The 27278-nt window shown below is 44.6% G+C and overlaps 1 protein-coding gene across 6 annotated transcripts in view; it reads right to left on the bottom strand.

The window, feature by feature from the left end:
* DYNC1I1 (dynein cytoplasmic 1 intermediate chain 1) overlaps nucleotides 1-26913 on the bottom strand; it is a 548409-nt gene extending 521496 nt beyond the window's left edge. For 4 of the 6 annotated variants that reach the window (XM_030200797.1, XM_030200761.1, XM_030200788.1 and 1 more), the window contains exons 1-3: nucleotides 26806-26913; nucleotides 24071-24185; nucleotides 7494-7584 (exon numbers count right to left, since the gene is read on the bottom strand). In XM_030200797.1, coding sequence (XP_030056657.1) covers nucleotides 7494-7584; nucleotides 24071-24185; nucleotides 26806-26913 — 314 coding nt within the window. Of the gene's footprint in view, nucleotides 1-7493; nucleotides 7636-24070; nucleotides 24186-26805 lie in introns of all 6 variants that reach the window. The other 2 variants (XM_030200752.1, XM_030200770.1) reach the window with 1 other exon arrangement.
* Nucleotides 26914-27278: the final 365 nt, after the last annotated feature.

The raw sequence follows: 27278 nt of genomic DNA, 5'->3' as shown, positions 1-27278 counted from the left end.
ACGTGTCTAAAGATCTCTGAACACCAAAATTGATGAGGGAGTGTCATGGTAAGCCCACTAAGTACTGAAAGAATACAAAAACCTCTGGGGGAACTGTTGGAAAATCAGTGAAAGGTATATTGATTTATGCTATCTATTCAATGGATGTCATTACTTTTACTAAGCTGCGCTAAGAAATGGACTTAGAACTAGATTCTACATATCACACCTAAACCTTGAGCACCAAAACTAAATACACTTATGCGTTTTCTAAAAAGTACGCCTAAATTTAGGCGTACTTTATAGAATAAGAATAAATTTCTGTGCAATTTATAGAATACACTGAGTGCTTATCCGCATGACTATATTTAGTCGCAGGCAGCAGTTACGCCACGAAAAACTTGATACAAATGCAGACACCTAAATTTCGTACAGACCAGGTGTTTTCTATAATAATGCACATAGATTTTAGAAACACCCAAGACCCGCCCATTCCATGCCTATGGCTATGACCCCTTTTCAACTATGCTTCTTAGAATTTATGCACATCACGTTGTAGAATACGCTTAGACAGTTCAAATAAATCCTAATTAATGCCAATTAGTATCAATTGCTTGTTAAGTGACAATTATCGGCACTGATTGGCTTGTTAAGTAATTAAGTTGTGCATGTAAATCCAGAATGTCTGGATTTGGACGCACAACTTAAGTCGTGCTATATAGAATCCGAAGATTAGTGTGTCCTCATGCACACTAAGCCTATTTCTAGCAAGGTCGTATATTCTGCATTTTTCAATCATATCTTTTCTGGTCATGCTCTAATCTAGCCACTTAAAAAAATGTACGTGGAAGCTCTTATTGCCTCCTATTTATGAAGTGCTAAGGGCTCTCACATCATGGACACACTAACCAGTTAGTGAGGCGGTATTGCTAGCGCATTAACTGATTAGTGCATCGATGCCAATTCACCACCCTGACACACCTCTCCCAAAAAATCAAACAAAATAAATACCAAATGCGCAGATGTCAAAACTAGCGCAGAACACTTTAGCGCATCCTGCGTTAGGTCACTTTTCCAGTATTAAGAACGCATTAGTGCCTACTTCAGGTTAGTTAAAGAGCCCTAAAGCTTAGGTAGGAAGCAAGCTTTGCTAACTTCAGTAAGAGTAGGATGGTTGGCAAATAAAGCGAAGATACATACCTGTAGCAGGTATTCTCCAAGGACAGCAAGACTTATATTCTTTAAAGTGAGTAAAGCAGTGCCACATTGCCTGGTCTGGGCTTTATAACAAGTCATAAGAGCTTTTGTGGAGAAAGAGACATGATCCACCGCGCATGCGCAGGTGCCTTCCCACCCGCCACACGTGCAAGGCTACCGCAGTTAAATACTACAGCAAGAAAAATTAAAAATAGGAGACAACTCCTAGGGGAGGTATGATTTTGAGAATACAAACTCTCGGACAATACCTGCTACAGGTGAGTAACTTCACTTTCTCCGAGGACAAGCAGGACATTAATTCTCGCATGTGGAGTATCCCTAGCATCCAGGCTCACAGAAAACATCAAACATTGGTCAACTGGACATCATAACAGTGAGGACGTAACTCAGATCAACCTGAAACTATATACATACTGAGTGAGAGTGCAGCCTGGAACAGAATAAAACGGGCCTAAGGGGGTGGGAGTGGAGTTGGATTCTAGACCCCAAACAGATTCTGCAACACTGTCTGCCTGAACTGACTATCGTGTCGGGCATCCTGCTCAAGACAGTAACGAGATGTGAACGTGTGGACTGAAGACCATGTCACAGCCTTGCAAATTTCTTCAATGGGGGCTGACTGCAAGTTGGCTACCAACATAGCCATAGTTCTGACATTAGAAGCCTTGACATGACCCTCCAGTGTCAGCCCAGCCTGGGCATAAGTGAAAAAAATGCAATCTGCCAGCCAATTAGAGATTGTGCATTTGTTGATGGCAATCCCCATCCTGTTGGGATCAAAAGAAAAAAAGTTAGGTAGATTGTCTGTGGGGAACTGTCCACTCCACGTAGTAGGCCAACACTCACTTGCAGTCCAAGGTGCGCAAGGTGCTCTCACCAGGTTGGGCATAAGGTCAGGGGAAGAATGTTGGCAAGACAATCGACTGGTTCAGATGGAACTCCGACACAAATTTTTTTTGGCAGGTAACTTAGGGCGCATGCAAAGGACTACTCTGTTGTGATGAAACTTAGTATAAGGTGCATCCACCACTAAGGCCTGAAGCTCACTGACTCAATGAGCTGAAGTAACAGTCACCAAGAAAATGACCTTCCAGGTCAAGTACTTCAAATAGCAAGAATTCAGTGGTTCGAAAGGAGCTCTCATCAGCTCTGTGAGAACTGCATTGAGGTCCTATGACACAGGCGGAGGTTTGACAGGGGGCTTTGACAAAAACAAACCACTCATGAAGCAAACAACTAGAGGCTGTCCAGGGATGGGCTTACTCTCTACATGCTGATGATAAGCACTGATTACACAGAGTTGGTCTTGAGACCAGACTTGGGAAAACTGCAGAAGGTATACAAGCAGGGACTGTGTAGGACAGGATCTAGGACCTTACCCTCACACCAGATAGCAAACCTCCTCCATTTGAAAGAACAACATCTCTTAGTGGAATTTTTCCTGGAAGCCAGCAAGACTCGGGAGACACCTCTCAATATCCAGGCCATGAGGGCTAGAGACTGAAGGTCGGGATGTAGAAGAGATCCCTCGTTCTGCATCATGAAAGTCAGAAAATACTCCACAGTTCTTTGGAGGATAACTCCAGAAGAAGAGGGAACCAGATCTGCTGAAGTCAGTAAGGTGCAATTAAGATCATGGTCCTGCTTGAGTTTCAGCAGAGTCTTCCCCACAAAAGGAATGGGAGGATGCACGTACAGAAGACCTGTCCCTCAATGCAGGAGGAAGGCATTTGATGCTAGTCTGTCGTGGGCCTGAAGCCTGGAGCAGAACTGAGGGACTTTGTGATTCAGTTGAGTAGCAAAGAGATCAACTGATGGGGTGCCCACTCTCGGAAGATCTCGCAGGCAATTGAGAGACCACTCGTGTGGTTGATAACCCTGCTCAGTCTGTCAGCCAGACTTGTTTTTGCCCGCCAGATAAGTGGCTCAGAGGAACATGCACTGATGAGCCCAGTGCCACATCCAGATGGCCTCCTGACACAGAGGGAGAGATCCAGTGACCCTCTGCTTGTTGGTGTAATACATTGCAACCTGGTCATCTGTTTGAATGAGCATCAGTTGGTTAGACAGCCGATCTCTGAAAACCATTAGAGTGCTCCAGATCACCCGAAGCTCCAGAAGATTGATCTGAAGACCTGTTTCCTGGAGGGACCATGCTCCCTGAGTGTGATGCCCATCTACATGAGCTCCCCAACCAAGGAGAGATGCATCCATTGTCAGCATTTTTTGTGGCTGAGCAATTTGGAATGAAAGTCCCAGGGTCAAATTAGATCAAACAGTTCACCTGAGCAGAGAGTGAACAAGATCTGGAGACACTCAGATGACATCTTCTAGGTCTTCCATAGCCTGGTACCACTGGGAGGCTAGGGTCCATTGGGCTGATCTCATATGAAGGTTTGTCACGGGTGTTACATAAACTGTGGAAGCCATGTGGCCCAAGAACCTCAATGTCTGCTGAGCCATGACCTGTTGAGAAGCTCGAACCTGATAGGCCAATGTGACTAAAGTGTCTGCCCTTGGCACTGGAAAAAAAGTTCGAACCTTCTGCGTATCAAACAGGGCTCCAATGAATTCCAATTGTTGTGCAGGGTGAAGATGGGACTTGGGGTAGTTTATAATGAACCCTAGTAGTTCTAGCATCTGAATAGTTCTCCACATGGACTCCCAAGCACCGTCCTCCAACGTGCTCTTCACCAGCCAATCATTGAGGTAAGGGAACACGGACTTCCAGTCTGCACAGCAACACGGTGACTACTGCTAGACATTTGGTAAAGACCCTGGGAGCTGATGCGAGGCCAAAAGGCAACACACGGTACTGGTAGTGATGTGTTCCCAGCTGAAATCGAAGATACTTCCAGTGGGCTGGAAGTATTGGGATGTGAGTATATGCATCCTTTAAGTCCAGAGAGCATAGTCAATTGTTTTCCTGAATCATGGGGAGAAGGGTGCCCAGGGAAACCATCCTGAACTTTTCTTTGACCAGGAATTTGTTCATGGCCCTTAGGTCTAGGATGGGACCCCCCTCCCCCATCTTCTTTTGCATGAGGAAGTACTTGGAATAGAATCCCTGTCCTTTTTTCCCCTGATGGAAAGGGTTCAATTGCATGGGCCTGTAGAAAGGCGAAGAGTTCCTCTGCAAGTACCTGCCTGTGTTGAGAGCTGAATTAATGAGCTCTTGGTGGGCAATTTGGAGGTTTTCAAAGTCAATTTATTGCGTATCTGAGACGGACTATTTGGAGAACCCACCGGTTGGAGGTAATAAGGGGCCACCTTTTGTGGAAAAACGTCAGCTTCCCCCCGACTGGCAGGTTGTCCGGTACAGACACTTTGACAGTGGCTGTGCTCTGCTAGAGTCAGTCAAACGCTCACCCCTTGCTTAGACTGGAGAGTAGCAGGGGCCTTAGGCGCATGTTGTTGATGAGAACGAGCACGCTGGGGTTGAGCCTGAGCAGGCTGGTGAGAGGAAGTGAAGTACATACATCTCTGTGAGTAGTAGGTACCTCTCTTTGACCTAAAGACCTCCTAACTGAGGAGGCTGATGCAAAAGAGGCCCGGCAGGAGAGAGAAGAGATGGTATCAGTATGCTTTTGATTTGGTCAGTGACCTCCTCAACCTTCTCTCCAAAAAGGTTATCCCCACGGCATGGGGCATCCGCCAACCTCTGCTGAACAGACTGTTACAAGTCAGAAACACGTAGCCTGCACATTGATATACTTTAAGCAGAGATCCTTGAAGCTACATCAAAAAGTTTAGTAGGCGCCCCTGGCCAAGAATTTTCAACACGCCTTCTGCTGCTTGGCCAACTGGTGCACTGACTCGGCCTGCTCCGGTGGGAGAGAGTCTGCCAAGTCCATCAACTTGCGCTCCGAGTCCATGTCACTTTGGAGAAATTCCTGCTGAAGGAAAAACGATTGGTTGTCACACCTTGAGACAACTGCAATAGCGAAACTCTGGCTGCAGTAGCTGTGACTGACCCATTGAAATGTATCATCTTTTAAGCTAAGTGTTTGAATTTTTCACGTCTTTGTCACAGAATTAAAGTGATCCATTGAAACTGAACCTTAAGTGGAGCTTTATCAATTATTTATGTGTAAGCGTTTTTATGCCTATGAAAACAACTGACCCCAATTTAAAGTCCTCTTTGTCCAATTAACGTTTCTGTTTGGGTGGAGGCGGGAGTGCCAAGGCTTTTTCCCTTCCACATTTTTTATACTCCACAAAGGTTAATATAACAATTTTAAAGTACTTCCTAAACTATTTTGAAGAGTTTTTCTTTTGTTATTGTTGGGACATTTACTCTTCTATCCTCTATATTATTGAACTAGTGCTAGTATTCTAAACATTTACACACTTAAGTCAGATTCAGCAAATGGCGCCCAAAAATAGATGCCGTTAAGATCCATGCTAAGCACCAGTTCCATAAAGGTCACTTAGCACTAAGCAACCTTTACAGAATAGTGCTTAGCATGGATTCCCATGCCCGGCTTTGAGTGTGATCACTTACGCCTGCTAAAACCTGGTGTAAATCCTTGCACCCAACTTATGGCAGCTGGGCACGCAAATACAAGTATCCTATAACATCGTGCCTAATTTCTAGGAACACCTCTGATCTGCACATACCCCTTGCTTGGCCATGCCCTCTTTTTTGTTGCACACTACAACATTTAGGTGTGGGTGTTACAGAATAGCGACTAGGCCAAATGCGTGTGCAAATCCAAATTTATGCCAATTAACTCCAATTATTGACTGCTGACACTTTGTTGGCTCATTAATTTTCATGCACACCTCTCCTGTGCGCCCAAATTTGCACACCCAACTTTGGGCAACCTAAATAGAATCCAGAGGATAATGTGTGTGCAAATGTGAGCACCTAGATTGTAGAATTGCCTTTGAAGTGTCTTTTGTGATTTGTGCTGCACTGAAGGAGTGGAGGAGTAGCCTAGTGGTTAGTGCAGTGGGCTTTGATCCTGGTGAACTGGATTCGATTTCCATACAGCTCCTTGTGACTCTGGGCAAGTCCCTTAACCCTCTATTGACCCAGGTACAAAATAAGCACCTGCACATAATACATAAACCCCTTTACTGTAACCACAGAAAAGCGACATATCAAGTCCCCCCTCCCCACCTTGAATGTCATTAAAAGGCACCTAAGAAATGTTGAACATGACTAGAACCAATCTGCTGAGGTGATTATGATGTCCCCTGGGAAGATAGAGATGAATACATCTCAATTAAACATCAGGAGGATGACTGTGGCAATGAAGCCAATAAGAGGACTGAATGCTGCCAAAGGCCCCTTTTGAAAGTCAGAAGGAAAGATACAATCGAATCATTGTAAGGAAAGGGTCAGACTAGATGGAGTTAATGATGGGTTGGCTGCAGGGCGGAGACTGCTTTGCAGTGTCAGTAAAAGATCTGGAAGATTTATGATGTTATTACTTTCTGTTCAAAAGGCTTTGATATCTATCATCAGAGGAGATGAAGAAAGAGTCATACGCTCCCTAATTACAAAAGCATTCACAAACTCTTCTATTTGTACTCCTAAACAGATAAATCGGTCTGTAAAAAGCATTCCTTTCCAAAGCAGACAAGTCCAGGGACACAGTGCTTGTTCATTTTCAATTTCCTCATGTTTTCTCTTATATATACACAGCATTACCACCTTAAAAAAAAAGGTACTATTTAAGAATTCAGTATGCAAGGTCATTACAGACTTAGCAATAAAACATGAACAGCCTGATTTAAGGACTGGGCAAAATTAGGGACAAACTGACAGCAAGATGCTTGCAAGTCAATTTGCTTGCACAAATTTGAAACAGTGTATGTTTGGCCTGACATACTATGAGGCTTTCTCTGTTCTGTGTCCACAGAAAAAATGCTAGGTGCATCTGGCCCTTAAAGCTCAAGACATTAACTTTCTACCAAATTCCGAAACAGAAAAATAAGTAAGCATTCATAAATATGTTAATGTTAGAATATGGCAGGTGTCTTACAATGCTTATTTGGAAGATGCTTACAGTTGAATTACACCTTTCTCCTTTCCAGAAATTATGGGAAATTTAATGAATTAAACACTGGATAAATCATGCGCCATTTTAACACTGCTACTAATACATGGCCAATGGGCTTTTACCATTTAATTTTCTGCCCTAATTTTGTGGTCCTTAAAACTTGTGCTATTTTAGCAATTAAAGCTGAGTCTAGCAGAGCCAAGGCTGCGAACCAAAGTGGCTGATGCAAGGCAGGCCAAACTAATGATACCAAGTATGGCTTACTCCAGAGTCTAGTTCCCTTACCTTCCCAGCGGTCCGCAGTCTCCTGAGTCCTGGCTGCCAGCTTCACTCGGAGTGCTCGCTGATTTCGAGGAGGGAGACATAGGGGTTGGGACTAAATAATGAAAATAACAGGTATCCCATGTTAAAAAATGCATCGGCTGCACTGAAGAACAGCAGTGTCAGGTAAAATCAAAATCAGCAAAAGAAGAAAACAAAAAAATAACAGGGGTTGAATGAAGAAAGGAAATTTACACGGTAAAAGCATAAAGGGGAAAGACAGGAAAGAAAAAGAACAGGAAGAAAGCCAAGTGAATGTTTAAATATTACTAAAACAGAAATGAAAGATGAATTTAGATAGCACTGAGGGTCAACTCTCACAAACAGGTAAAGTAAAATTTCTTTAGGGTGTGAAAATAAAAAGTGTTCTGACATTTTTTATGAACAATAAACACTGTTGGCAATATTCAGCAGTGGTGGTCAGCATATTTATTTAAACAATGGCTAGATGCAGCATTTAAATAAGAACATAAATAAATAGAAATTTCAGCAGTGAAATACATATACTTATCAGCACAGAATATATGTGTTTGCCACTGACCATTACCACCACTGTCAATTTAGGGGCTCTTTTACCAAATTGGGGTTAAAAAGTAGCCTTAGCGCATCCTTACACAGGTCATTCCCACGCGCTAAGACTATTTTGACCACAAGCGTAAAATGGCTGATTTTTTTTTCCATTTTCAGTATTAATGGTCATTAGTGCGTGAGCCCCTACTGCAATCCACTTTGTACATGGTAAAAGCTCACATGCTAACCACGCACTAATCACCTATGTACGCCTCACAATAAGGTATCTATAGCTATGGTAAGCACATGATAGTGTCTACTGCAGCTTAGTAAAAGGACCCTTAGTTTAGGACTGTCTTTCAGCAGGGAAAAACTAACCACATAAACTATCTGTATAGCAGCTATCACTACAAAGAGGATAATTCTATCAGGGGACACACACTTATAGCGGTAACGTATGTACCCATGTTGGGGTATTTTAATCATTTACACAGAAATACTGACCAGTTGAAAAGTACACACCATGACATGAAGGGCATGCACAGGGGTGGCGTTTGGATAGAGTATGAGCAGAGCATGCAGGAAAGAACCAGGCACACCCATTAAAGGGGGGCCGACCACAACCGGGCTGAAGGCCAGCAAAGACAGAAGTGTGGGGGAGGGTACAGGGAGGGCCTAGCTAGAGAGCAGAGGTAGTAGTGGGAGGGAAACAAGGGGTAGCAAGGGGAGGGGGCAGGAAAAAAGGGGAGGAGCAAGGGAGGAGGAGAGAGGAATTTGAACTGCACAGGAAGTCCTTTTGAATTTGGAAGCAGGAGAAGAGCAACCCTGGGCAGCAGCTCCTGAAATTTTTACAGGCACATGTTTTGTGTCTGCCCTGGGCAGAGCTTGTGCAGAGTACAGCCAAAGAAGCTCTTACAGCAGAGCACGATATTCCAGCAAATTGAGAACAAATTTTACGGTATGTAGACATTTAAAACTTTGTGCAAGGCATTTTAGCTTTCTCCTGCCGATCCCCATTTAGTTTTTCCAGGATGGCCGGCCATCTCGGGTTAGCTGCCTATCTCACGGCATTACGTGCACTAGGCTAGAGTCCCACATACGCTGCCCATGGCGCATGGCAGATGGGTTTGCCACAGCGCGGTTGCCATTTTTGGCCGGCCATGCAGTGCTCACAATCTGCAGTGCATAGCACGGCACTGAGGCACGACTAGGAAGACCTTGTGCACAGTACTGAACCGAGGCACAAACTATCTCAGGGAGACGAAAACACCTTTAATGGTACGTCATTTTTGCTCTTCTCCTGCCTCAGCGGCACACCGCACGTTAATATGCGGTGATGGCCGGCCACTAATAATTGGCCGACAGTTACGCACTATACAGCAACGGACCTTCGAGCCCCGTTGTGGCTAGCCACGCCCTGTTATCTAATTTGAAAAATAAATGCGGTATAAGCCGTCCATGCCATTACGGCGACGGACCTTAAGCCCCGTTATGGCCGGCCACACCAGATTTTCGATGTAATGCGGCAAAAATGAGTGCAGTATAAATCGCTCATGCTGTATAAGCCGCCCAGGCCACGCAGAGCTATACAAGCCCCATTGTGGTCTGCCACGCCGTGTTATCTAATTCGGTAAAATTTAGTGCGGTATAAGTTGCCCATGTTGTATAAGCTGCCCATGTCACGCAGCACTACGGCCATGGTGTGTTTTCTACTCGGTCAACTACGCTTCATCCTAAACGTTACTTACCGGCGCCATGTCTGTATGATTGGTCTGCCATGCGATATTTGAGATGCGGGTTTTTGCAGAAACGTCCACATTGCGATCCTCGCTAGTCAGGGTCTTCTCTTGCGGGCCACTTAGGGGGAGTCCCAAATTGGCGGGACATGTGCTTCGCTACGCGTTGTAATTGCCCGCCCATACAGTCGGCCATTAACCTACAGAGGCACGTACGGCAGCGGTGAATTTCGATAGGGTGGCCATTTGCATGAGTGCCGATTGTAAAAACGGTGGCCACTTTCAATACACCGCCCATTCTGACTAGCAGTAAAATTTGGAAAAGGCAGCCAGTTTTATGGCGCTAAAATTCACTAGAATGGACATTCCAAATACAAATTTAACCGCAGCGGCCACCTTGGATACCGCACGCATTTGTCTTTGACACACGGCATAGGCTGGAACAATTGATATCATACCGTTTGGTGCCAGCATAGCGGGACACAGTACTTAGGGGCATCAGACAAACATATCGGTTACAGTATGCTACTCTCAGCTGCCGTTAGGACCAGGTCCACGGGGGGAAGGGTTGGTACAACAGTGTTAGTCCTAGAGGGCCATGTGCACTTAGCGGCCATTTTGACTAGAGCGGCCACGTGGACTAAAGCAGCTAATTTGAAAACGGTGGCCATTTTGATAGAAGGACCACCAGTCTTACTGATTTATCTGCCGGATTTACAGGGGCCTGGCCATTTTAATTTTAGCAGCCCATTTTGCATACGGCAGCCGTTTTGACTACCAGGCCAAATTTGAATGTAACAGCCATCGCCCGTGGGGCTTTAGGCCAGCCATTTAAGGAAGGGCGCACTGCGCAGACAGCACGCAGTCGGATATGCAGCTGTGAGCAAGGAGGGTACAGTTTACACAGGCACCATAAGATGCACGCAGCGATTGGGGAAGCCGGCGTCACCACAATCAGTTATTATGAGGTCATTTTGCTTTAAATTGTCTATTCTTTTAGTCTCTCCATTGCAGTAATGTCATTGTAGTGTGCGAAGGAGACATATGCACCAGCAAGGCCAGCCAAGCGGCCCACCAAAACTCCGCCAGCTAAGACGCGGAGTGCTGTGGCCCCAGACCTTAGAAGTCACAGTGGACCTACACCACAAGCACAGACGGTGCGGGGGCCTGCGAGGGAGGTAGCAGCACCGCAGACTCCACCTCCATAGTTGCGGGGCTACCGCCAGTACCGGCAAGGGGTAAGTCTAATGACAGCACCACACTCCTTCCAGCGCAGACGCATGACATAACTAGATATGCAGTATGGGACGATAAGAACGGGTAACGGAGCCCAATATGGCAGGACAGAATGCGGTTGTGGCACCGGTCGGTGCACAGGGGACCAGTCAGGATGTGGGAGTACTTAATCACAGGAGCGATGCATTAGGTACCGTTCTCACAATACAGGTGGATCGATATCTTCTCCCTCCTTGTGTGGGAGTTGCATGAGGAGGGTACCGTAGGCAGGGATAGCGTAACAGATAAGAAGCCCAAGATATTCGGGTCCTTCATGGGCTGGTCGGAGGCTGTTCACATACTTAGGACACTCAGCTGTTGACATACTCAGGACACTCACTATAGTGAAGGAAACGGAAAGGGGCCTGGACTTGGTGTGGGATATGGAATATAATTTTAAAAGCGCATGAGATATTTAGGGGACGGGCATGGTTTAACTAAGATATTAAATTTACAAGAAAGCAGTGCAGACAATCCATTCATATCGGGTCAGCACCAGTGGTAGTCCTGTCAGGCAATGCCGTCAGGACAAAGGCAGGACGGAGGCAGCGGACATTGCACCTAGCACCCGACACGCCCGTGCGGGCAGGCATGCTGCAGGGCAAGGCAGGCTCCCCAGAGACAGGGAACAGCAATCTAGTAACACGGGACAGGGTACTGAGGGAGCTAGCGCTCCCCCCATCAAGCTTATGAGACAGGAGAAAGCAACCTATTAACTCAGGACAGGGTCCGGAAGCCATCAAGCTTCAAGGTTAGCCCGTTACCCTGACAGAATGGGTGCATCACCACAGGTTTCCAATCAGGTTGCATGATTCCATATTAGAGGACAACACCACAGTGACAACACTACCCCAACAATGCATCCTCGATTCACATGCATCGACAGATAGCTGCAGGCAAGATTACCAAAGAACTATTGCTAGGCTGCATAGCGGGGCTGTTTGAGGACCCGCCCTTCAAGGCAACAACAGTGTCTCCGCTAGGCATAATACCAAGGAAGGAGCTGGGGAAAGGTAGGCCCAGTCGTAATTTGTCCCGCCACATAGGAACATCAGTAAATGACTACATTGACCATAGCAGCTGTACAGTACAATATGCATCTGTAGACAATGCCATTCAAATAATTCGGCGGCAAGGCAACTAGGCACATTGGGCTAAGGTGGACGGAGATTCGGCTTTTCGCACCTTGCCTTTACACCCACAGCCCTTTCCCTTGTTAGGTGTCAGGTTCCAGGAGAGGTTTTATTGCGATAAATATGTCCCCATGTGTGGCCACATCTAGTGAGCATACTTCAAAGAGCTTAGCATGTTTGTGCACGGGGTAGTGGAACAACTAGCCCCCGCTAGGTCTCTGGTCCTCATCTGGAGGACTTCCTGTTCAAAGACCGGGAATCACAAGAGTGGACGGATGTGTTACAGGTCTTTATCCACTTGGCACAGAAATTGGACATCCCATTAGCCGTTGAAAAAACAGTAGACCCACGGCGAATCCTTACATTATAGGTATTGAATTGGAACTAGATGTTCCAGACTGCCGGCTGACAAAATTGATAAGCTTGCCAGAGCGGCGAATACGAGGTGGCACTGTAAAAAAGCAAGGCTGAAGCAGGTACAGGAACTCCTGGGTCCAGTAGGCTTCGCAATAAGGGTGATTCCCAATAGCTTTAGCAACATCGGGAACAAACAAAGCGCATTTTCATCTCAGACGTACACAGGACATCAAGTGAGATTTAGCAGGTTCTTGGCCCATGGGATTTCATTTTGGCACGTTTCACCCACTCTCACGGAAACCCTGCATTTTCTTTACAGATGCGGCAGATTTACTTCCAGGGAGCGTGGTGCGCAGCAAGCTCGGGTTTCAGCAGGGACCACGTAGGATATCATGTTTCCTGGGGGGACCTGGCATATCTCACAAGTTAATTGTAATTCCCTCAGACAATATGGCAGTAGTTGTCCGCCATGCACTTCCCACAAGTTATGTGTGCAGACAGATAGTTCCGCAGTGATTACAGCTAAACATATACCAGGCAGGGAGAATGGTTATAGTAGATGCTCTTTCTCGTTTTTAGAGCGCAGACCCGGAAATGGGACCCGATGCTGAGATAGTTAACAGATATCTCGCGGACAAGATACACAACCGCACATATAGTCAACACTTAGAAGAGAAGGGTGGTACTGATATATTCCCGGCCCCCGGCATGTATGAAGGGAATTAGCAGAAACCAGGTCTCAATCATGTTCGCAGCCATCAGTTTTCTCGCCAAAGCGGTGGCTGTCCAAAATCCATCTAGGTCATTTGTTGTCATGAGACTGATGAAAGGATGGGGCAGGCCGGGAGTACCCTACCCAGGTAAAAGAAAACCCAGTACCGGCAGGGAAATGGGCCGTCTCTTTGCATCATTAGAGGAGATAAGTGACACTGAGTTTGAGGGCCGTTGAGTCAAATGCGCATTCTCATTAGCTTTGCATGGTGCTCTGCGAGTCAGTGAGTTGGTGGCTACGTACAAGCATGCCCACCATGGCATGTCCCTCTTAATACGTGACGCGGCCATTACAGCCGCGGCAACTGACCTACTTATTCACAAATCAAAATGGATCGGAACGGACATGCCCTGTCCTGAACCTTTAAGCCTACTTAAAACAAAGACCAAAGACCAGCCTGCTGATTCATACACTATGTACAGTACCCACTCATTTAGGATTAGGGCAGCTACGGCAGTGGCAGCGCTAGGAGTGTCCATAGAGGCCATCAAAAGACTGGGCCGATGGCGACCTTAATGTATATAAGCGCTACATCAGACCCATCTACTGTATACAAGCGGTACATTGGACCCATTAAGGCATCCACAGCAAAGTGATAATGGTTGCTTGCACTGTGCTAACATGTTGCTTCCCATTATATTCTGTTACAGGTATCCATATCCAGAATGAGCTGCAGCGGATTTGGATATGCGGTCACTCATCACTTGTATGTACATTGGGCACAGGGAAAGGCGGTGGGCGCATAGAAGGGCAGCAGTGAGACCGAACAGTGAGAGACTGGGTTGTCAGAGCGATAGAGGAGCCAGGGCGATAGAGTAGCCATAACAGGGTATAGGTAAGGGAGGGAGGCTTCAGGCATTCTTGTGTGCATTAAAAGTCATACGATCCCACATGACTTGCGAATAGATACAAGCCATAGCGTTAGGGCATGACCGCAGCCAGGAGGGGTGGGGGACCACGGCAAACGAGGTGTCGTTGCCGTGGCCTGTGGCGTTAGACTACAATGTTTACGCACAGCCAGCAATGGGTACACAGCAGCTTGACACATAACAGTTACAAGTTTGGGGTAACTACTGCTGCAGAAAGAGTTGTGTGGAAAATTATCAAGTTGATGCAAATGGTAGGCTTGCATGTGAGCAGCCTTGTTATAAGGAAACAACGTGTATACAGCTTGTCTCCTGGCTTGGGCGGCCGGGAGGCCTAGAACGTCATTTTGTAAATGTGGTAGGTGCCTCCTTCAACGGGAAACAACGTGTATACAGCTTGTCTCCTGGCTTGGGCGGCCGGGAGGCCTAGAACGTCATTTTGTAAATGTGGTAGGTGCCTCCTTCAACGGGAGACACCAAGTGACATCGGGTGCTTGGAAAACAGCACAGGGGGTCACAGGGGCTTGGTACGGCTTGGCCTGTGGCCCAGAATATGCAACTACGTGTAGAAGCTGTGTACCCGGGTAGAAATGCATGCTGGCATAATGATTAGTAGAAGATGTAATGTAATTTGTTTAAGTTGTAACAATTTTGATGTTCCTGGCTGCGGCCAAAATAAATCCAATTCTATCGAAGATATGGCTTGTAGTGTGGTATTGAAGGGGGCGGGGGTTGATACGTCTGAGTGTGTGCCGAATGCCCGAGTTGAGAACCAGGCACACCCATTAAAGGGGGGCCGACCACAACCGGGCTGAAGGCCAGCAAAGACAGAAGTGTGGGGGAGGGTACAGGGAGGGCCTAGCTAGAGAGCAGAGGTAGTAGTGGGAGGGAAACAAGGGGTAGCAAGGGGAGGGGGCAGGAAAAAAGGGGAGGAGCAAGGGAGGAGGAGAGAGGAATTTGAACTGCACAGGAAGTCCTTTTGAATTTGGAAGCAGGAGAAGAGCAACGCCCACCCGCCCACCCACTTGAGAGGCAAGATTTGTCGCAGCGAGGCGTTAGACTACAATGTTTACGCACAGCCAGCAATGGGTACACAGCAGCTTGACACATAACAGTTACAAGTTTGGGGTAACTACTGCTGCAGAAAGAGTTGTGTGGAAAATTATCAAGTTGATGCAAATGGTAGGCTTGCATGTGAGCAGCCTTGTTATAAGGAAACAACGTGTATACAGCTTGTCTCCTGGCTTGGGCGGCCGGGAGGCCTAGAACGTCATTTTGTAAATGTGGTAGGTGCCTCCTTCAACGGGAAACAACGTGTATACAGCTTGTCTCCTGGCTTGGGCGGCCGGGAGGCCTAGAACGTCATTTTGTAAATGTGGTAGGTGCCTCCTTCAACGGGAGACACCAAGTGACATCGGGTGCTTGGAAAACAGCACAGGGGGTCACAGGGGCTTGGTACGGCTTGGCCTGTGGCCCAGAATATGCAACTACGTGTAGAAGCTGTGTACCCGGGTAGAAATGCATGCTGGCATAATGATTAGTAGAAGATGTAATGTAATTTGTTTAAGTTGTAACAATTTTGATGTTCCTGGCTGCGGCCAAAATAAATCCAATTCTATCGAAGATATGGCTTGTAGTGTGGTATTGAAGGGGGCGGGGGTTGATACGTCTGAGTGTGTGCCGAATGCCCGAGTTGTGCACATAGGCACCAATTGTGAGCATAATTTTAAAAATAATAGCACTTTTGCGTGATTGGCGCCACTACTCAGCAATTATGCACATAAGTGTTAGGCACAATTCTATAACATGCCAAAAAAAACAGAAGAACAGCAACCCTTGCAGTCACACAAAGAAGTCAAACACAGCGAGGGTGACAAATGATTGAACAGCAGACGATGTCCAAAAAATTGTAGCTTTAATACAACACCCGAGACTCGACGCGAGTCGTGTTTCGACCACAAGAGGCCTTCCTCAGGAGTCTTCTCTTGAATGTATGGAATTTTTACCTAACCTTTATAAAAATACACATGATGTCTAACACCTTGCTGCTCGCTTCTTATGAGAAAATCACGAATGCTTGAACTCTCTCTCAATCGCTTGTCACCCTCGCTGTGTTTGACTGATCTATTACATACATGCCAACATCGCTTAGCATGTAACTTGCGAGGGGAGTGTAAGCACAGCCAGAGTAAGGGCAGCTCATGGTCATGTCTCTGAGATATGCACCTAACTTATAAAATGCTGTAAGTTGCATGTACTTCAGCGCACAATTAGGTGCCAACAGTTAGAACTGCCATTGACTTGGCATAACTATTGACGATTAACTTTAGGTGCGCCAATGCCAACATGCTAGTATTGTATAACAGAATCTTGGTGCCAAGAAGCCATTATAGAATTGGTGCTAAGCACATATCATTGGGATGCCTAAATCGTGCAGACCAGTTTACGGACTTGCCACCATAGATTATAAAATACTATAATTTACATGTGCACATGTCAAACATTGGTGGACTCTAGCACTAGACAAGTACCTCCTAAGTGAAAACAATTTCACTTGAGTATCACCAAGCTCTGATCGGCTCTGGCAGATGAATATTCCAACAAATAACATATTCTAATTATAAAATAGACAATAAAATTACTTTTTCAACTTTGCTGTCTGGTCATTTTATTTTTTTAATCACAGTATCTTGTTTGTGCTTTCTTCTATCTTCTCAACTTTCTTACCAGGGTCTTCTGTCCATTTGACATTTCTTTTCTCTCCAAGTCCATCATCCATCTCCCTGTTTTGTGTCCCTATCTTTCCCCATTCCCTATATCTCCCCTTTCTGTGTGTTTCTCCCCTGAGCCATGCGGTATCTCATCTCATCTCTCTCTCTCTGCATCTCTCACTCCCCAGCCAAGCAACATCTCCTTTTTCTGTATACGTCTCTATCCCCCATCCCCTGGCCATGCAGCATCTTCTGTCTCTCTCCCCAGCCATGTAGCATTTCTTCTGTGTGTATACCTCTCTCTTCCCAGTCATGTAGCATCTCCTCTCTCTCTCTCAATCTTTGCTTTGTGTGTGTGTCTTTCTCCCCAGTCATGCAGCATCTCCTCTCTCTCTCTCTCTCTCTCTCTCTCTGTCTCTCACCCCAGCCATACAATATCTTCTCTGTCTGTAGGTGTGTGTGTGTGTCTCTCTCTCTCCTCTCCCAGCCATGCAGTATCTGCTCTGTATGTGTGTGTGTGTCTCTCTCTCCTCTCTCAGTCATATAGTATATGCTCTGTCTGTCTGTCTGTCTGTCTGTCACTCTCTCTCCTCTCTCAGCCATGCAGTATTTCCTCTTTTTATGTGTCTCTCCCCCTCTCAAGCCATCCATAATATCCTGTCTCTCTCTTTCTGTCTTCCCACCTCTGCCATGCATCATCTCCTCTCTGTCACCCCACCCCCACCATCCAAAATCAGCCCTCTTTCTTTCTCTCTCTCCCCCCACCCAACATTGCCCCTCTGTATCTTTCCTGCCACCATCCAACATTGCCCCATTTTTCTCTCCTCCCCCCACTCACTCATCCAGCATCACCCCTCTGTCTCAGCTCTCTTTCTTTCTATCTCTCATTATTCAGCATCACCTCATCTTTCCTCCCCTCATCCCAGCATCCAGCATTGCCCTCTTTTTCTCTCCCTCTAGTCCCTGGCATCAATCACTACCATCATCCATCTCCCTCTCCTTCTCCCTCCACTACCAACATTTCCCCCATCTCTCTTTCTCTCACTCTCTTACCCTATCCCTGGTCACTCATTCCTTCACTGACACCTCCACTTACCCATTCACTCACTAACTCGTCACTGCCTTCACCTCCGTGTCTTCAGCGGCAAGAAGAAATGGAAACAGCATCTTCCCTTTTCTGCTGACTACCCAATCACTCAGCCACTGCCTCCCCAATATTGTGGCGCAAACAAACCAATACGAAGTGAGAGGCCATAACTTGTCCATGCCACTGGTGGCTCTTTCCCATCCTGCCCCTCCAAAACAGGTAGTTACATCATAGGGGGCAGGACAAGCAACAGACATAAACATAAGAATAAGCCATAAGCGTCTGTTTATGCTTTCCAAAAATACTAGGACTAGGGGGCATGCGATGAAGCTACAAAGTAGTAAATTTAAAACAAATCATAGAAAGGTTTTCTTCACTCAACATGTAATTCAACTCTGGAATTTGTTGCCAGAAAATGTGGTAAAGGCGGTTAGCTTAGCAGAATTTAAAAAAGGTTTGGACGGCTTCCTAAAGGAAAAGTCCATAGACCATTATTAAATTGGACTTGGGGGAAAATCCACTATTTCTGGGATAAGCAGCATAAAATGTTTTGTACTTTTTTGGGATCTTGCCATGTATTTGTGACCTGGATTGGCCACTGTTGGAAACAGGATGCTGGGCTTGATGGACCTTTGGTCTGTCCCAGTATGGCAATACTTATGTACTTATGTACAATGCACACAAGGTTATGGTCCCACACCTCACTTCGGTCTGCTTGCAGCCACTGTGGAGGCAGCGGGAGAGTGAACAGGTTGACAGCAGGGAAGGGAAGGACACAGTTTCCATCTGTTTTTGCCACTGCAGACATGGGAAGCCAGCGGCAAGGCAGAGATGGGAAGGCAGTGAGGTACACGTATCGTATGTTGGAAACCTGTGCACTACTTCATGCCGCATGTGATAAAAAGTTCAAGAATGGTTCCCACTGTCTTTGAAATAATTGACTTTAGCTTGCATCTAAATTATTCATCTCAAGTTTTTCCATGGACAATTGAGATATCATTTGTGATCCCCACTGCATCAGGGTTCGGACATCAGACAGCAACCAATTCAGTAAAATAGTTTTACGGTCAAACATTGTTGAATGCTTTAGAAGCCCTTTCAGCCCTTGTATAATTTAGGTAATGTGAACTGATCAAATAAAAGACCAGGAGTTATTCTTAAGTCCATCTTCCATAATGAGGAAATATGATTCCATAGAATTGTCCAAAATTGAAGGATGTGTGGACAGGACCAAAACATACGATCAAGCATGCTCTTTGTTGCTTACATTTAGGGTATTTATCTATCTTTTGCTACTTTGACTTCTATGCTCTATAAGGAAAGATATAGAGTCTCATTCAAAATGTATACCTAATGCAATACATTCTTTGTGATGGTCTTAGTACCTGCTAGATAGCTCTTCTGCATTTTACTAATGCAAGGGAAATGGGGCTTGATATACCAAATTTCTGAGGTTTTTGTAACTACATTCAAAGTGGTTTACATATATTCAGGTACTTATTTTGTACTTGGGCAATGGAGGGTTAAGTGACTTGCCAAGAGTCACAAGGAGCTGCAGTGAGAATTGAACTCAATTTGCGAGGATCAAAGTCCCCTGCACTAACCACTAGGCTACTCCTCCAGGCTGTGGCCAGCTTATCATAATCAGGCAGTGGGATGTTTCTCTGCAGATACTTATGATTAGTATCTTCTATTAACGGCCTTAAATTAGACAAATACAATGCATTCTGATCTATGGGGATATGAACTCCCAAGTATTTTAATTTACCCTCAGCCCATGTCAATGTGAAATCTAATTTTGGCAAACCAGTTTTTTGGCAACTAGGTAAGCAAATGTAAAATACAGACTGCTCAGTAAAACTAGGTATACCTAGTTTAAAAGAAAAATCCAGGTAAAAACTAGGTATAGTAAAAACAAAGTAAAACATTTTAATTAGGTGCAAGAATGGAGTAAATTGGGATTAATACAATATCAGTTATATTAGAAACTCTTAGTTGTCTTTTGATAGTTCAAAAAATATATATTTTTTAATTCAGTTCTGTGAAGGGGACTATGTTCCATCACATAAGAAAACTGAGGCCTGGGAAGAAACGGTGAAGGTGGGGACCAGCACCAAAGAATCAGCTCCAGTCCTGCAAGGGGAAAATAGAGCTCACCAGCCAAGTGAACCACAAGATGAATTCCCTGGGAAACAGCTAGAACAGGGAGAGCATATAACAGATAGAGGGAGGTCTTCTGGCTCTTCCAATAGAATCCATGGATCAGCAGAGCCTCCAATCAGGTTAGAGGGTTAGTGCATAAGGGAGGGTCTACTGCCCTATAAAAAGAGGGAAGTGAGAGCAAAGCCCAGTCTCCCTGTGAGAAGGTCAAGGTGCAAGATGACAGAGTCCAGTCTGAAACTTGCATTACTGTCTGAAGGAACAGGATACTCATTTTACCTGTGGGATTTATTCTGTTGGATATTTTTGTTCCCCACAAGACGCCTTATTTTTGAATGTGGTTTGATAAAGTCCAGTTGTGGTTTTTCCTGCCAGTGGGAGGTTATAGCTGCAAGTGGTGCTACATGGGTGGTGGCAGATGGGCAAGTCAAATCCAGGCCTAGTCCTTACCTGCGACCTGTTGTCTTAGTTATTTGTTTGAGCTATTGGTACAATTGCTGTGAACACTTTTTCTTTTTGTTGCAGATATTCAAACCACTAACTGATTGGACTTTGGCTGGTGGAGTAGGAGTTTTGATTTGGGCTGTTTTGGGATCTGCAAGGACCCTTGGTTTACCCCAAGTTGTGAGGAGGGTCCATCGGACACTCAGCTCACGCTTACAGATGGGTGGTATGACAGTGGAAACTTGGCTCACGCTTACGAGTAAGCAGTTTAAACATTTGGTCTATGCTTATGGGTGGATGGTGTGCACAACTGTAAACTCGGCCTAAGTGGATGGGTGGGTGGTGGAGTGAGAGAAAACTTGGCCTTTGCCCATGGATAGGCAGTGTGACAAGTTGTGGAAGCATTGGGATGCTGAACCCACCGACCAGGAGTGGCAGTGGACCTGAAACTCAGGTATTTGACTTAGAGACCCCTCTGGGAAGGCACTCCATCCAAGGAGACTAAGGTAAAGGTACCCAGTCTGGGTGGGTACAGCGAGTACCAGAGATACATTGTAGTGGAGATGCTCATAATATAAGGATTGTTAAAATATTCTGGAGGTAAGGGTACCTCAGGAAAGGGGGCTGACCTCACCGGGAAGGGAAGTACCATTTAAAAGAGCCACACGTGGAGTTTTATTTTCTTGTTTCTTACCCCCAGAACCATGGCTTCCAAAGTATTCATGAAGTGGGTAGTGGAGCAGCAGAAGGCCCAGCAGAAAGCAATGGACCTGCGGTTTTCAAGAACTTTGGAGTGACAGGCACAGCAACAGAAGTCACTTCTACAATTATTGGAAACTCAAACCCGGGAACTGAAAAACCTTGTAGATGGACTGCACCAGAGGGAAGTACAGTGAAACTCTGAGGTGGGACTTTTAGTTGATGTGGTCGGGATACCTAGAGCAAAATGGCAAAGGAGGTTAACCCTCATTAAGCTGGGACCTGAGGATGATCCAGATTCATGCAGAATCTGCACTATGAGAATTAAAAAGAAAGAATGCGCTGTGGTAAAGGATGGCTGGCTGGCCGGCCGTTCCCCCAAGCCTCGGTGGGTCTTCTCCAGTCCAAGGGAAAGGAAGGCAGGCTGAATGACCCCCCACCGCCCCTGAGCATCAGCCCATGGGAAAGGAAGGAAAGCAGGAAGGCAGGCTAGCTTCTGTAGATGGACAGACTGGATAAGCTATTTCTAAGGAATGGATATCACCGTGTGGGGTGCCTTGGGGCTCCCCACTCTCTCTGTCTTTATTTAATATTTATATGATTTCATTTTGTGATGGTTATTCTCAGCAGTGGGCAAAACTTTTCTCGTATGCAGACGACAAGTTTTTGTTGATTCCTGTAGAGGGAAACTCAACTTCTACAATTTCTATTATTGCTCAGTGCACATCTATGATTGAACAACTGAGTTTAGCACATGGTTTCAAGTTAAATAAGGATAAAACTAAAGTCATATGGTTCAGCCATTTGGATTCCCTTGTGCCGTCTGATTTGATTCTAGCAAATAATGTGACATTGAAATTAGAAACAAGTTTCTAGAGTTCTTGAGGTACTTTTAGATACTACGCTGTCATTGATGCCATAAATCAATGCAGTGATTAAGACCACTTTTTAAAAACTGCATCAGTTTAAAAATTTTCGCTTTCTGTTTGTGGAAAAGCATTCTTCTATTTTAGTTCAGTTTGTAGTTCTACCTTACCTAGATTATTGCAATGAATTATACTATTTGTTGTCAGTCCAGGTTCTCTCTTGTTTACAGGTCCTACAAAACACAGTAGCCAAAATTATTTTTCGTTTAAAAAAAAAAAAAACGATCGGATCATGCCATATATTGTTTGTTGAACCTGCACTGGCTGCCGGTTAAGGCTCATATTTCCTATAAATTATCCTGCTGGATCTATAAACTTTAAATTCAGGCTAAAAGCCCACCTTTTTGATGCTCCTAACCCCTATTCACTTGTTCAGTACCCATGTCTGTTTTATCATTCCCACCTTAAGTATTTCCCTTATTTGTCCTGTTTGTCCTGATTAACTTGTAAGCTCTGTTGAGCAGGGACTGTCTCTTCACATTCAAGTATACAGCGCTGTGTATGTCTAGCAGTGGTATAGAAATGATAAGTAGTAGTAAGTAGTAGTAGTAGTGAAGGATGCTGCCCAGAATATATAACTAAATTATTTACATTTGCTGCTTCATTCGTTTTCTCGAGCGGGTGGTTCTCGCCTTCTTTATTTTTCTTCTGTGTTAAGACTGATATATAGAAGCTCTTTACAATTCTCTTTTATATATCAGGCAGTCCAGACTTGGAAATCATTGCCCTTAGGGATTAAAATTACGTCCACTTATTTGTATTTTCGCAAAAAGCTAAAAACATACCTCTTTTCTGAGTTGTATTAATTTTCTTTCTAGCATTGACATTTGTTTCTTTTTCTTTTGTTTGTAATCCACTTTGAGCCAACTTTGTTGGGAGCTGGTGGATTATAAATACCATGTCATCATCATTATCAGCATCATCCTGATATTCAAAACAATTTAAACAGCTCTTGGCTGTTTAAATCGCAAGTCCGGGGCTAACTGGACATTTTCAGTGTCACTTAACCGGATAGTGCTGCTGAAAATGCCTGATTAGCACCCAGGTTGAAAACGGCAATTTTGGGTGGCACACGGAAGGGTTATATGTGGTGCTGTCACGTATGTGCACAACTGTACGTTACATGCGACCTTGCCACATTTAGGCAGCCACAGTTATGCCAGGTCTATTGCTGGTGTTACTACAGCCACATAAATTTAAGGCACACTAATGTTCTATAATGGAATCTGGTGAGCCAGATGCCATTATAGAAAAGACTTTTACCATGAGCATTAGGGCACTTAGGACCCCTTTTACAAAGCGGCGGTAAGCTGAACACGGGCTTACCACTCGCTAAAAAGGAAGTACCACTGGGCTACTGCAACAGCCCAGTGGTACTTCCCATCCCTACTGCGCCATCATATCTGGGTTAGCGCGGGAGTCCTGGGGTGGCAGTAAGGGCCCCTCCCAAAAAAACAATGGCTACGCAGCAAATGCTTCACTTGCCACATGGCCATTTCTTTATAAAAAGAAAGACCTACCTTTTACCTGCTGTGGTAAAAGGGGGCCTCGGCACACATCAAAAATATGCACTTACGCCAGCGCAGGCTCCCTTTTGCCACAGCTTGGTAAAAGGGGCCCTTAAACAAATGCACCCACTTACAGAATTGCCCCAGTTATATATCATTAGGGCTGTGCAGTGCCTCATGTTATTCCATTCATAGATCTAATACCATGAAAGAGAATAGCATGAAAATAGAATTTTTACAATCTATAGGATCTGAGACACTGTGACTGAAATATGAGCAAGATTATATTAATTAATCCTGTCAGCTGTCACAGCCACACTGTAATGTAAGGAATTTAGGAAATTAACATCCATGTACCTAGAGGCGGCTCTGGTGATATACCAATACTCTGCAGTAATGCCTCCGTCTCCCTTCGCTTGCGGTCTAGATCAGAGTCCTCTTGGGTAAGGTCCTTGTTTTGCTGCAGTTCAACCTACAAAGATGACATAGACTTTATTCACAGAATGAATATCTGCATTCCTCTTTAAAATCTGCAAACATTTTCATGGTCCCCGTTGCAGTGTTGTGTGAAGGGGCATTTTCAATATGTTGTCTAAGCCTGGCGCCGGGGTCTCTCTCTTTCTCTCTCTCCTGTTCCTGCCGGGACCCGAGTGATCGCGTCCCGACAGGAGCAGGAAAGAGAAAACTCCGGTATTGCGGACGGGACCCCCTTGGAGGCTGGGGAGGACCCAGAGGAGCAACTCCAGTGCTGCTCGTCTGCGCAGATGCTTTTCCTCTCAGGAGCGCATGCTCAGTTTTGAAACCAAGCATGCCCTGCATGACACCTGCATCCCCTCACTGCATGACAGCAGTCATAAAAGTAAGTAGCATGTTAGGAATTACTTGGAAAGAAAATGCAGAATATCATAATGCCGCTGCATTGATCTACGGTATGATCATACATTGAGTGTTAGTTACCCCACCTCAAAAAAGTTATAGTATAAAAGGTAAGGAGAAGGGCAATGATAATGATAAAGGATATGAAACAGCTCCCCTTTGAATAAAATGGAAACAGGTTAGGGTTTTTCAGCTTGGCAAAGAGGCAGCTGGAGGGAAATATGGGAGGTCCATAAAATCAAGAGTAAGAAATGATTATTTATCCTTTCAAACAGTATGACTAGGAAGCACTCCATGAAAATTACAGCTAGCACACTTAAAACAAATCAGAGAAAGTATTTTTTCCATCAAAGACCAATAAAGGTCTGGAATTTATTACCGGGGGTGTGGTTAAGACAGTGTGCATCGGTGGCTTTAAAAGGATTTGGACAAGTTCCTGGAGGAAAAGTACATAACTAATACAAGGTGACTATAGAACTGGTCAATCCACACAAACCAAAGCAAATCCAATTTCCACATGGAAAAGTCTATAAACCATTATTAGACATGTAGACTTTGGAAACCCATCACTTATCTACTTTTTGGATTCCTGCTGGGTACTTGTAACCCAGATTGACCACTGTCAAAGACATGTTGCTGGGCTTGATGAACTTTCATATGACCCAGTATGGACACATCTTATGTTCTTATCTTCCTGGGCTCTTAAGTCAAGGGTTTCTTCAAACAGGAGGCAGTAAGTGCTTGCACATTAATATTTTTGCTTGTCTCATGTGCTAATGGAAAATTAGTATGGGACCTGCCATAAGAAAAAAGCCCTATTTTAGGGCTGCGTTAAAAATGGGCTTAGCCCAGGAAAGACCTGCTCGTAAATGCACTTTGCCCATTTCTTAATGCAGTTTAGTAAAAGGGCCTCTATGTTAATAAGTTGCACTTATCTACACTTGGCCCCTTGGCTACATGGTAAGCTATGTTGTACAAACGCATTAGTATCATATCTATGGGCACCTTTTACCAAGCTGTGGCAAAAGGGGGCCAGCACTGGCAGTGGCGTGTGTTTTACACACGCGCCGAGGCTCCCTTTTACCGCAGCTGGTAAAAGAGAAGGTCTCACTTTCCTGCAGGAAATGGCTGTATGGCAAGTAAAGCACTTGCTGTGTGGCTATTTCAGGGGGGGGAGCCCTTACCACCACCCATTGAGGTGGCAGTAAGGGCTCCTGCGCTAACCCAGCGGTAACTGGGCAGTGCGCAACACTGCCCAATTACTGCCGTGTACAGTCCAGTGGAACAAAAATAAATACATTTTTGTAGCACCTGAAATGACGGTGCGGTAGGGGTGAGAAGTACCGCTGGGCTGCTGCGGTAGCCTGGCGGTACTTCCATTATAGCGAGCAGTAAGCCCACGTTGGGCTTACCGCCGCTTAGTAAAAGGAGCCCTATGTTAGTTGAATGTTCTAATGTGTGCTTATTAGGTGTTTTATTAGAATTATGCTGACATCGTATTACATCTCTGATATTTGAATTTCAGTGCTGTTAAATGTGTATATTTTTGATACTGTTTCATAGTAGTCCTATTAGATTTCAATTTGCTGTTTTCAAGTTTACCTCATTTATTGTATTTGTTTATTGGTCTTTTTTTTGTACTCTTTTTTTTTTTTTACTATTGTTATGTTGCTAACAAATTTGTAAGTTTTATGTTAAACTGTACTTGCTGTACACTGCCTTGGGTGAATCTCTTCATAAAGACGGTTAATAAATCCAAATAAATAAATAAAATATTCATCTCTCAAACAACACTTTGAGGATAGACGTGTTAAGTTTGGATATAGAAGTAATCTATACATCCACAAAACTACTGAATGATATGGAGCAGAAAGAATTCCAGGGTCCTTTTACTAAAGCTTAGCACATGCTAACGAACATTGGCAGGTGCTAAATGCTGCACTTCTTATTTCATACTAGTAGGCAACATGGCACTTAGGGCCCTGTTTACTAAGCAGTGTTAACGTTTTTAACGTGCATTAACCATGTACGTGCCTACAATATCCCTATAGGTGCCTACATTGTTAGCGCACGTACTAAGTGTAGGTGTGCTAAAAACATTAATACACCTTAGTAAAGAGGGCCCTAAACGCATGCTAATGTCTGTTAGCACATGCTAAGCTTTCATAATAGGGACACTACATTTCTTAAGTTGTGATTTCTATAAATAAATTTACTTCTTTCTTTTTCCTTTCTTCTTCCTTCCTTTTCTTCTCCTCTCTTATTTGAGCCAAGCGTTGCTTTTTGCGCTCCAGTTCAGCTTTCAGATCACTCTTGTCAGACATTGCGGCTTCCTGTTAGGAAAAGAAAATATGAAACATCTGAAAGTCATAAAACGACTTTTTTTTCTCTTCATTCAACCATGCTGACATGTGCTAAAAATATTTTGATTCTTACACATTCATAAATTAGACTTATGGCACCTGGATATTACCAAAAGCCAAAAAAAAAGCAATCTTAATTATTTTTAACAATGTAGTTAAAAGCTGTATTTATATATCATTCTTGAAAAAAACAATTCAAGATATAATGCATTTAAATGGGATGCAATTCATCTTTGCCAAGAGAATATTCTGAAAATGTATAATTAGAACTTCTGATTTTAGGTTTTAAGTTTAACAAATGAACACTGATAAAATAGGTGTTCATT

Source organism: Microcaecilia unicolor, chromosome 1 (genome assembly GCF_901765095.1).
Source record: "Microcaecilia unicolor chromosome 1, aMicUni1.1, whole genome shotgun sequence".
Classification (NCBI taxonomy): domain Eukaryota; kingdom Metazoa; phylum Chordata; class Amphibia; order Gymnophiona; family Siphonopidae; genus Microcaecilia; species Microcaecilia unicolor.
This window is presented reverse-complemented; position numbering and strand designations above follow the sequence as displayed.